The following is a 12,241-nucleotide window of genomic DNA, read 5'->3' on the forward strand; positions in this document are numbered from 1 at the left end:
GAGATATCCTTTGTTTCTATTTGGACATTTTTATGTGTATATGGATTTAGATAAATTTAGTAGTCTCTTTTTTTAGTGTCTGTATTCATAAAACAAGGGGCCTTTTGTTAGTTTCTAATAGCCAGGCATTGATATATTATATGTGGGCACAAAGTGCATAGTTTTTAAAACTTACTAAAGTGCAGATTTTTCATTGCCTACTGCAGAGAGATAAAGGTAGGACCATTGCTTTGTCCAGCAGGTGGTCCTTGATGACCTTTTTAGGCAGTTTCATCAGTTGTGATAGAAACCCAGATTTCAGGGTGACAGTAGGTGGTGAGGAAGCGGAGACAGCAGTTTCTAGAGACCGTATGGGTGAAGGAAAGGGAAGAGCATGCTTGAAGGAATAACGGGAGTCTGAGAAAGACTGATTTTGGATTATGAAGACCTGAGAAGTATTGATTGACAAAATGGAGGAACCTGTAGAGGGGCAGGATTGAAAGTTTAATTGAGAAGGGAAAGGATAGATGGAGAAATGATAAAGCTGAATCACTTGGCTTATATTCTGAAATTCTTCTTTTATCACTGTATCAAGATGTTACACCTCAACCTTAAATGTAGTTTTCCCTCTAGAATCACAGTGAGTCAATCTGTTACATTTCTTTATGTTACACAGTATCAGAACTTTACACAGTATCCTTCCCAGGCCCTGATAGTGTTAGTGGGCTTAAGCATTAATTCATATTAAAACATTTGGGGTTTGCAGAAGTTGTCAGGGTATTATGCAAGAGTTGTTAGAGTATTATTCTCGGGATGTAATTAGTCATTTATAAAATTTTCCTAAATGGGAAGCCCCCTTGTTAATAGACATAAGGAAAATCCTCTGTTGCAGTGACTCTTGATTTTACTTGATTCTGTAAGCCTCTAACATTATAGATATTATTTGGATATATCACAAAATAACAACATAAAACTCATTCCTTATCTCTGTAAAGGATTTTATTTGTCTGAAGAATTATTTGTAATTTGAAATGGAAGTTTCATTTTGTCCTAAAATAAAGGCATACTGTGATGTTTGAGAGAGCCACTGAATCTAATTTTCTCTTTACTGTTCCACTGATCTGATTGATTGGATTCAGTTATTGAAGAGTGGGCTGGAGGGTTATTCTCCTAGGGCAGTGTTATTTTACTTTATAAAATAGGGTTTGTGTCTTAAGAATAAATATGTGTTTTTCCTTCAGTCTCCTTTTCCAATCTGGAGAAATGGCTTGAAAATGTTTGCTTTGCTACCTAAAAATGCAAAGAATTTTTATGCTCTTGTTTAGAAAGTAATACACATAAAAAGATAATACACGACTGTGTGCTCATTTACAAGAAATAAGACAACACAGCACGGTAGTGAAGTTCACTCCCCACGGACCTTACCTCCCCACCCCATCTCTTCTCCCTTCAGCGTAGGGCTTATTGCTGTTTACAGATAGATGTTTATCCTTCCACACCATTTTCGTGCATATATGTTATATTTTATACAAATATAAACAAGCTGGGGAGGTTGTTGGATTTTGCTTTTATATAAATGAGATCTTGACATTGTTTTACAACATGCTTTCTTACTGTTGTTGTTTTTGTTCACTGAACAGATCTTGGTGCCTTGTCAGTTTCAGTGTGAATAGGTCCGCTTCATTCTTCTTAAACTGTGTTGTGTTCCACAATATAGATTTAATATGTATTTACCACTTCTTTGGTTTAGTTCATTTTCCTTTTTTTTTAAATCATTATAAACTGTTACCATTGAACATCTGAATTGAAGTGTCTTTGTATACAAGTTTGGGTATTTTGATGGGATAGCACGAGACAGAACATTGATAAACTTTCAGAAGCATAGCCAAGTCCTAACTAACATTGGTGAACAGCTTAAGAATAGTACCGCCTTCTTCCCCTTTCTCTGTGGGTCTTAGGGCAGTGCTGCCACATTGTTTCCTCTGATGGGTTTTCATGAGTCTTAACAACTGTCCAGCAAAATTACCGTTTTTGTGTGCTTTTGAAATGGGCTCTTGGGGAAGTGACTGCCTCCCATTATCTCCTTAGCTAACATTTCTGTTTGTCTTTTTGGCGTTGTCCTAGTTACCCTAGAACACTTTCTACTCTCTATTGATATATCCTTCTCTGCCATTTCTGGACCTCCCCACTTAGCTGCTTTCCTATTGAACACAAATAGTGCCCTCGTATGCCCTTTTACAGCCTGAAAGTTACTCAAGGAGGCCTCAGGTTGTGCCTTTGTATAATCAGCTAAATTGTGTTAGCATTAAACATATTCCTCTATTTGCTTTCCTTCCACTTTTAAAGAATTTTTATATAACGTAACGTGCTCACCATTAGCTGCGCTAAGCATTTTTTAGTTTATTAAATCCAAAATGCTTTGTAAATCCAAGCAAATACAATGTAGTTACTATTTGGGGGTTACAAGGAGATGGATACATTAAAATATGGCTAATTTATTGGCGTATTTGATTTCTTTATCCCTTGACACAATTCACTTTCTTCCTTCTAATTCCCAAAACTTTGAGGCAGGATCAGATACATGCAGTTTCTTCGTATTAAGTGTACTCTCAAGTCACATTTCTTAAGATATTATTATGGCCATTTGAGAATTTGGTTAGAATACTGGTTCTCAACCCGGCTGCCTTTTAAAAATATGTATGGTTAAGGGTGGGGTTCAGTGGTCATTTATAAAAACTCCCCAGGTGATTTTAGGGTACAGTCTAGGTTGAGATCACTGAGTTACAAGCAATGCTGAAAGAATTTTTATAATTAAAAAAATTTATATATAAAATATGAGCCTTAGATTAGATAGTTCCACTGGTGACATCCTGGGGAAGGTGAAGCCTGTGGCTAGTTTAATCTGCAGATTAGGACAAGATAATGCATTTAACGTTCATGTGATGCTGTGTCCCTCTGTACTGTAGCCTTGTATTAGTTTCCTAGGGCTGCTGTAACAAATTACCATAAACTACGTTGCTTAAAAGGACAGAAGTTTATTCTCTTACAGTTCTAGAGGCTAGAAATTAGAAATCAGAGTGTTAGTAGGGGCATGCTCTCTGAAGGCCCTAAGGGAGGATCCTTCCTTGCCTCTTCCTAGCTTCTGGTGGTTGCCAGCAATCATTGACATTCCTTGGCTCTTTCATAATGTGGCATTCTCTTCTCTGTGTCTGTATCCAAATTTCCCTCCTTTTATAAAGACACCAGCCATTGTATTAGAGCCCATCCTACTTGATTACATCTGCAAAGATCCTATTTCCAAATAAGGTCACATGCACAGGCACCAGGGATTAGGACTTCAGCATATCTTTCGGGGGGACACAGTTCAACCTACAACAGGCCTCATGCCCAGTAACCACCTACCCATCCAGTAAGGGAGTCACTGGTCATAAGAGGAAACGAGTAAGTGATAATAGGAAATTATAAAAGTTTATACTCACCACAAGGGGAGAAGCCTTCAGAATCTGTGTTCTACTGATAAAGGATTAGTTAAAATATGAAAGCCTGGGAAACTCTTTCCCCTTGACTTTATTTTTTATTTTATTTTATTTTATTTTTTGGCCATACTGCACGGCATGCAGGAACTTAGTTACCCACCAGGGATCGAACCCATGCCCCCTGCAAGTGGCAGCATGGAGTCTTAACCACTGGACCGCCAGGGAAGTCCCCCCTTGATTTGTTTTTTTGTGTTATTTATTTATTTATTTATTTGTATTTGGCGGTGTCGCGTCTTCGTTACTGTGCACGGGTTTTCTCTAGTTGTGGTGAGCGGGGACTACTCTTCGTTGTGGTGTGCGGGCTTCTCACTGCGGTGGCTTCTCTTGTTGGGGAGCACGGGCTCTAGGAGCACGAGCTTCAGTAGTTGTGGCACGAGGGCTCAGTAGTTGTGACGCATGGGCTTAGTTGCTCCATGGCATGCGGGATCTTCCCGGAGCAGGGCTCGAACCTGTGTCCCCTGCATTGACACGCAGATTCTTAACCACTGTGCCACCAGGGAATTCTCCCCTGCCCCACCCCCACCCCGCCTTGATTTTTAATTTTACAGTTTTCTCTAAAACCTTAACCTCTCTGGACAGTACTATAGGTTATCTGTTAAGAGTTCTAAACAGTTTCTATCCTGCAGCTTCTCTGCAATTTTTTGTCACTGTTTTCGATCGTGTTCCAGCCTTGTGCTTGTTCATCAGAATCACCTGTGACTGCAGAGATTCTGAACGTACAGTGTAGAGCTGGGGAATCTGTACTTTGAACAGTATTCCAGGTGGTCCTTATACCTGGGTAGGTTTGGGAAACACAAGTATACAGAATGATAAGGCAGTTATCCATCACTGTACCATCTCAGTGGTTTGATCTTTGAAGGTGATCATTGGTTCTTATCTGACAACCATTAGAATCACCTGGGAACCATTTAAAACTACAAATGCTTGGGTTCAGCCTCAGAGATTCTAATTCAGTAGGGGAAACTTTTTTTTTTTTTTTTTTAATAAAGCTTCCTAGGTGATCCTAATAACCAGCCAGGTTTGAAGACCAGACCACAGATATAGTACAAAGGTAAAGTATTTGGAGTCAGTAGGTCTGGATTTAAATCTTGGTCCTTTCACTTTTAAATCTTAGGAACTTGGGCAAAAGGATTAAAGTTCTACTTTGGTGTTTTTGAAGTGAGACCACTTACAAGGTGGATGTTCCTAGTAATTCCTTGTTCCTGTAATTCCTTGTCAGCCTACAATCAGATGAAGAAAACTGGTGAATATTTCTCAGAGTAAAACTGGAAAGTCTGATATTCTACCATACTTTTTTTTATGGATTAAGTAATAATATTTGGGATAATATCAAATTAATATTGTAACTGGATGTGTGCTTTTAATTTCTTGTTTCATTATTAAGCATACTGCTTCCTGAATGAACTACCTTTCTTTTTTCTTTAAGATCTGATTATCATGGACCTGCGACAGTTTCTTACATGCCTGTCCCTGTGCACAGCCTTTGCCTTGAGCAAGCCCACGGAAAAGAAGGACCGTGTACACCATGAGCCTCAGCTCAGTGACAAAGTTCACAATGATGCTCAGAGTTTTGATTATGACCATGATGCCTTCTTGGGTGCTGAAGAAGCAAAAACCTTTGATCAGCTGACACCAGAAGAGAGCAAGGAAAGACTTGGGTAAGGTGTCAGCTCTCAGGGAGCTAGTTAGAATAATGACATTTCTTTATAAATCAACTCATTCTTTTTTTCTCTTTTGGCTCAGTCACTCAGTAAAGCTGTATTGAACTACATCTTCTGAAAACTAACCACAGAATTGCTACCACTAAAATTTAAGCGCTTTCCTGCATTTCTCCATTGAATAATAGTTTTTACCTCGTTCTACAAAGCAAAGTCATTTATGCATAAAATTGCCAAATACTGTAGGACTCAGCTTAAACTGCATCATCTTGACCCCAAAGGAACATTACATGGGGGTTTTCTCAAACCTGTTGCTTTTAATTTTTAAAAACTATCTGTGACCTATTTATTACTGACCATGCCAAGTCTTTGAGTGGATAATAAACTGCAAATTAGACTCCTGGACTGACTAATTTCTGTAGAGTTTATGGTTTCCAAGGATGTCCTTCACCCTCTTCGGTTTCATTGTCAGATATTTGCTTAATCAAAAACAAAACCAAACCAACCTTGCTTTTTTTTTTTTTTTTTTAATGTGGACCATTTTTAAAGTCTTTATTGAATTTGTTAAAGTAGTGCTTCTGGTTTCTGTTTTGGTATTTTGGCCGTGAGGCACATGGGATCTTAGCTCCCTGACCAGGGATCGAACCCGCACCCCCCTGCATTGGAAGGCGATGTCTTAACCACTGGACCGCCAGGGAAGTCCCTCAACCTTGCCTTTTAGAAGGTTGTAATAAGCAGTGGTCTTAATGTCAGAGTATGTGTTGCTATTTCAGTAACAGCTGGGCCATAGTCAGGTTCTGTGGCTCTCTCAGCAGGCATCTTTTTATTTAAAGAGTTGATTTGGTAGAATTCCAGTTGATTATTTCTGAGGATCTGAGAATGTCTTTTTTAGCTCTTTCAAAGCCTTGCTTTTTAAGGAAATGCAGGTTAATTCAGTGAACATTTTCTCCTCAATGAAAGGCTACCATTGGTGTAACTTTCTGAACTATATTCAAGAGATTTGTCTGAAAAGTTATACCACATAGGAATTTCCAAAAATATTTTGCCCATGGATAGTGCTGTGATTAGAAGACGTTATAGGATTTGCTTTGGGTGGTACTTCAAAATAAATTTATTCTTTCAACGGGTTTTCTGCTAACTGAAGGATATAATATTTTATTCTTAAACACTCACAGAAACAATAAAAAGATTTTGCTGTGTAGAATGAGAAACTCCTAAAACATTTGAAAGTAGATAGAGAAAACAGAAATTTATCAAAGAGTTAGTCTTCTGTTAGGTTGTTTTTCTAACTTTAAGGGACCATGCTCACTTTTAATTTTAATCTTATAACTGTGCTAACATTCCAGGCTGAAAATAGGGATGCATGAGGGCGTTCTCAGTCTTCGTGTCTTGCATAACGTGCATGTCCAGCCTACATTTTGGTCTGCACATGTCTCTGCAGAATTACTGTTAAATAATGAAGGGCCCTTAGGTTTGGTGTTCTGGCTCTGTGTAGGTACTGGAATAGCTCTGCTAACAGTCTTCAGTAGAGAGAAAATGTTTCTTTTTGTCATCAGTAAATATCAAAAGTTCAACACATGAGCGACTCCATATTTGATTAGAATAAGATGGTTAAAATCATGTTTTTCATGGAATGTATGAATGAACCAAGTACTATTTTCTTCTCCCAAAATGGAGATAATGGCAAATATTTCCAGTTTATAAGGTGATGTACTGTTGCAAGCAAGAATTCCAGGTGAACTTTTTTTTTTTCTTTTAACTTACTGTGGCATTTCTAAACATTATTTGGTACGTGACTATACATCAGAGGTTGGCAACAACAGATTCCCCCTTTTCCATCTATCTAGGAGGCCAGTAACTATTAGGAGATAAGATCATTGTCTATACCTCTAGTTGCAAAAATTCACTACTATTTTTAAATCCTTAGTTATAATACCTAAAAGACTTCAGGAAGCACTTAAAAACAATTTTAATATCCCGTTTTTAGTTCCTTTTTCTTATGAAGAATGTTGACAAATAGAAGATTTTTTCTTGTGTATGTATTCTCAACCCCACCCCCAAGAAGTCTAAATATACTTAATTTTCATTTATGTGTCCTTCAAATGATTATTTATTTTGAGGTGGTGGTCCTTAATAAAGTTTTCACCCTTGATATATTTGCTGTAGAAATGAACTAGAGCAGTTCATCATCCTTTTTTGGGTCACAGGCCCAGTCCCTTTGGCAGTCTAGTGAAAGCTAAGGGAAAGTGCCTACATATGAATATATATAAAATTTTGCATGCTGAAAATTTCTGGAATATTTTGAACCCTCCTGGAGCCCATTTATTGACCCAGGTTCTTAAAAAGTCAAAGGATTTGTTTGATGCCTTTTGAAATGTAGAGGCATATGTTACCTCTTAGAAATAATATAAGATCCACTAGGTACATTGTGTCTCTCCTGGAGTGAGTGCTGATTTAGTGGCATCATGGCTCTGTAGGGTTCTCCAGTATCATAGAAATAAAACACCATTAGCTTCATAAATTTACACAGGCTTTCAAAGATCCGAGTTTAGAGCTTCATGCCTAAAATAGGACATGCCCACTTCCAATGTACTTTCACAGCTGCCTGCAGGCTGGATAGCTAGCAAGATAGGGATGGCTTTTTTATTTTTAAATGGTTTTGTGGTTATTTTTGTTGTTGTTTTTAAAATATGTGACAGACCATATGTGGCCCACAAAGTGAAAATTTCTTCTTATCTGTCCTTTTTCAGAAAAAGTTTGCTAACCTCTGAATTAAACCATTTGGGATATTTCTGTTGCGATGAATAGAATGGCATTTAGCCAACTTCATTAGGAAAAGCCCATCTTAAATAGTCAGATGCCTTTTTTATCTGAGTGTTCCTTCTCTTTAGGCTGTTTATAATAGTTTAAAATTTTCTTTCAGGAATAAGTACCTTGCCCTTTTTTTCTTAATGGTACAGTGGCAATCTTGGTAGCCAATACCTTACGGACACAAACTGGATCCCATTATAGATAATGCAGAAGCTTGGGGGCGGTTAAAACTTAATTTATTAATATTCTTAAGATTCTACAGGTTCAAGTTGCAAAAAATTTTTGTCCCGTGTCCATGTAGATAGAGGAGGATATTTGAGGTGACTTCTTACTGCTTTACCTTTTAACATTTTAGAGCAAAAGCTGTAAGATTCTCTGAAGGAAAATGCTTGTTAATTACAAGATTTAAGTAATAGACAATCATGGCTAACAGCATGTCAATATCAAGATGAATTTGTGTTGCTTGTATTCTGTGATTCTAATCACTTTCCAGTGTTGTATTCATGAGATGAATACAAACTGGGGAAAAACATTATTTGCTACCAAACAACAGTCTTCTTCAGTCCTACAAGTAACAGAGCATAGGAGTATGCCAAGATATCAATTCCATTAGAAGTTGTTGGGGTTTTTTGTTTGTTTTGTTTTTTTGGCCGCACTGTGCGGCATGCCGGATCTTAGTTCCCCACCAGGGATCGAACCTGTGCCCACTGCAGTGGAAGCACGGTGTCTTAACCACTGGACCGCCAGGGAAGTCCCCCATTGGAAGTTTTGATTTAAAGTTCTTGTGACTTTACATAGGCTGTCTTAGCTTCTATAAGTAAGTGACTGCATCTTTAAACAGAAGTTTTCATATCATGCACATATTTTGAAATCCTTAAATAAATCATTTAAAAAATGTCTGTCATTAACATAACAGATCTAGAAGAAAGAAACTCATGGAGGGCAAAGTATATTGATTCTTTAGCTTTGTAGTTTTGCTTTATCACCTGCACCCTAACCCTCTCAGCTTATTAACATTCTCATAATCAGGGATATACATTCTTACCACATTACTTCTTCAGAGCTCTCTGGTTTTGTGGTTATATGTAAACATCCAGTTCAACATAGTGTATAATAAACTGCTAGCCATTTTTAAAAATAAGCATGCTTCTGTCTCTGTGTACCTGTTTTGGGGTTTTAAAAAAAGTAATCTTGACTTTAGGTATAAGTGATCCTGGAACTATATTTGATATCTTTGTATTTTTAACAGAAGTGTTTTGGTTTTTTTTTTGAAAACACAGCTGAATTATTTTAAAGTCTGGTTTAAATTTTTGAATTTTTAGAAAACCAAGTCAGTGGTTGTGATTGTTTACCCAGAAATTGAGATTCTCGTAAAAGCAATAAAGAAAAATACAAAGATTTATGTGTTGTTTGATGCTAAGAGTGGAGAACCCAGATAGGAATGGACATTCACTCCTGAATTCTGACCATCGGCTGAAACCTACCTCTAAAGGGATAGTCCGGATTCACTTTTGGATCCAAGTACACCAGCCATGGACTGTGCTTGCCTTGTCTGGATGGCTCATTTCAGACCAGCAACGGGCACTTAAGAGAAAAATTTTCAATGGCCTGTCTGGCAGTTTAGTTTTGGAAACAATTTTTATTTCCATGCTTTAGCTCTGGGCAACACCTGTGCCCACAGCACACACCTGGCTAAGTCCAGAGCCTAGTGTCCTTTTAACCTCTTGCTGGATTTCTCTGCATTTTCTACAGAAAGATTGTAAGTAAAATAGATGGCGACAAGGACGGGTTTGTCACTGTGGATGAGCTCAAAGACTGGATTAAATTTGCACAAAAGCGCTGGATTTACGAGGATGTAGAGCGACAGTGGAAGGGGCATGACCTCAATGAGGACGGCCTCGTTTCCTGGGAAGAGTATAAAAATGCCACCTACGGCTACGTTTTAGGTAGGTCCCTACTATCTGGGGGAAAAAGCTTTGTGGAGCCGGCACCTTGAAACGTAACTGTTTTGTCTTGTAGAATGATTGTAGATAAAATAGACGCGGATAAAGATGGGTTTGTGACGGAGGGGGAGCTGAAATCCTGGATTAAGCACGCCCAGAAGAAATACATATATGACAATGTTGAAAACCAATGGCAGGAGTTTGATTTGAATCAAGACGGCTTAATCTCCTGGGATGAGTACAGAAACGTGACTTATGGCACTTACCTGGGTAAGGGGCAAGATGTCAGCCTGGCAGAGACCATGGTCTTGAGTCAAAGAAACAAATGGGTCACACAGTGAAGGAAAGGAAGAAATTATGCGTATCTGAGATAGTTTGATGCTGAGCTGATTCTCCTTCCCTTTATTAATTTTGAAGTTGTATATTATGTATTTTTTAAAATTTGTTTTATTTTGGTTTTCTAAGGTCTGACATCTTTTAACATCATTAGCATTTCAGATATATTTCCCCATTTTTTCTTGCTGTCATCCCGCAGAGAGACCATTTTTGTAGTAGATCTTGTTTAAAAGGCTGCATTGTTCCAACAATGCAAAGCAAGAGGCTTTGAGATGTCTCAAAGCCTGACATGGTCACATTAAAGTGTTGGACCTGAAATTCAAACCAAATTAGATTTCTTTGTAACTGGTGAGAATAGAAGGAAAATTACTGTTTTTCCTTAATAAAATAAAGATCAAATATAATAGCTTTCCTTGATGAAATTTAATTATTTCAGTATGTCTGCTTACTGAAGTTTAGAAATGAATTATTTCCCATTTGTTTTCTCTGGCACATGAGTTTATCAGCCTGCTTTGCAAATGCTTCAAGGCAAATAAATGTGACTTTGATTGCTTTCTGTTGATTTGGTAGCTTGTATGCTTGGGCCACCTGTTAGTCATTTTCTTTTACTTATTACACTTGCCTGCTGTTGAATGCTAGGTGGCGATCTTACTGAGTTGATGACTTAGGGTGTTTTTGTTAGTGAGATTCCTCTATTGCACATGGTTACAGTTTGAGGCAAGAATGTATAAATGTTACTTCTTGCATTTTTATTCTGGAAATTAAGTAAATTTCTGGGTTAAAGCAGGCATTCTCCATCACCAACTAACAAGCAGTGAGTGTATGATGGTCTGTTTCCCCCCGCTGGATAGCCAGCTGTCCATGTTAATTACAGGACTGCATGCATTTCTGTTGAACAGATTTTTATTTCTGTATCAGGCTTGTTCTCATTCCTAAGACTAGAGTGGCAGTCTCTCTCTATGCTTGACACTTACCCAAGAATCAAACATATCCTTCACCCAATTAAAAACAAGTGTATTAAAAAGTCAGCGCAGATAGAGAGGCATCCATGCTTCTTGCTCTCTGGCTGAGACCCAACACCCTCTGATTTATTTGGAATTAATTATAAATGTAAAGCAGGGGGTAGGCTATTGGTGATCTCAATAGAATGGTGTGTTAATAAATCCCAGCTCAGACCTAGTCACTCACTTGCTGTCCAGAATGAATCTTGAACTCTTTGTATGATTATGTGTTGAGAGCTTTGTTGCCTCACAGGGCAAATGATTCAATGTAATGGGTATTTCTACTGACTGAGACTGCATAAGCTGAAGCTCTGGCTGGAGAAACAATGTCTTTATAAGGCATCTTTCCCTGGAGGCCTGTGGCTGGACAGTACTTGGGGTAATGAGGTGCCTTACAAAAGTGCTGAGGAGTTTTTGTGAAAGCGTGTTCTTGGTTCAGCTGAGTTCAGGTATAAATCACTTTAGCTTTTAGTCTGCTTTCCACAAAAGGAGCATTAACCCTGTCTCTGCCACAAGTAAAATGTGAGGTACTGCGATCCACCCTGCCTCCACCAGAACTAGACCAAGAGCCTACCCAGGCCAGATAGCCCAGTAAACTGGTGCTTAAGACAAGACAATGGCACTCTGAGCAGTGATGATAGGCACGTGAGTTTAGTCATTAAAAATAAAGTTTAAAAAAATAAAAATAAAGTTTTAAAGCTTCCTTTTTCATCCTGATATATGTGCATGTTATCAGGCTACTTGATTCCAGTCACCATGGTTTAACTAAGGAGGATAGAAGGGCTCTTAGCTAAGAATCTACTCTTAATATATAAGTTGTCTTCTGTTATCTTTCTTATTTATGTTACATAGTTTGTACTGAAGCTTTATTTGTTTAGAAGAAATGACTCAGTATCTGAGAAAGATCGTACTTTCCTTAAATTCTTTGTCTCTAACCTGTTACGGCTTTGAGTATACACGTATAGGGTCCGCAAAGC

At 38.0% G+C, this 12,241-nt stretch overlaps 1 protein-coding gene across 2 annotated transcripts in view; it reads left to right on the top strand.

Moving 5' to 3' along the window:
- The window catches only part of CALU (calumenin), a 28,584-nt gene that overhangs the window by 4,509 nt on the left and 11,834 nt on the right, over nt 1-12,241 (top strand). Inside the window, exons 2-3 of one of the 2 annotated variants that reach the window (XM_029233969.1) lie at nt 4,942-5,173; nt 9,737-9,930. In XM_029233969.1, coding sequence (XP_029089802.1) covers nt 4,953-5,173; nt 9,737-9,930 — 415 coding nt within the window. In that variant the 5' untranslated portion in view covers nt 4,942-4,952. Of the gene's footprint in view, nt 1-4,941; nt 5,174-9,736; nt 9,931-10,003; nt 10,198-12,241 lie in introns of both variants that reach the window. The other variant, XM_029233970.1, reaches the window with a different exon arrangement.

The sequence above is a fragment of the Monodon monoceros genome, unplaced genomic scaffold (assembly GCF_005190385.1).
Source record: "Monodon monoceros isolate NGI ecotype Baffin Bay Population unplaced genomic scaffold, NGI_Narwhal_1 Super_Scaffold_2, whole genome shotgun sequence".
NCBI classification, from domain to species: Eukaryota; Metazoa; Chordata; class Mammalia; order Artiodactyla; family Monodontidae; genus Monodon; species Monodon monoceros.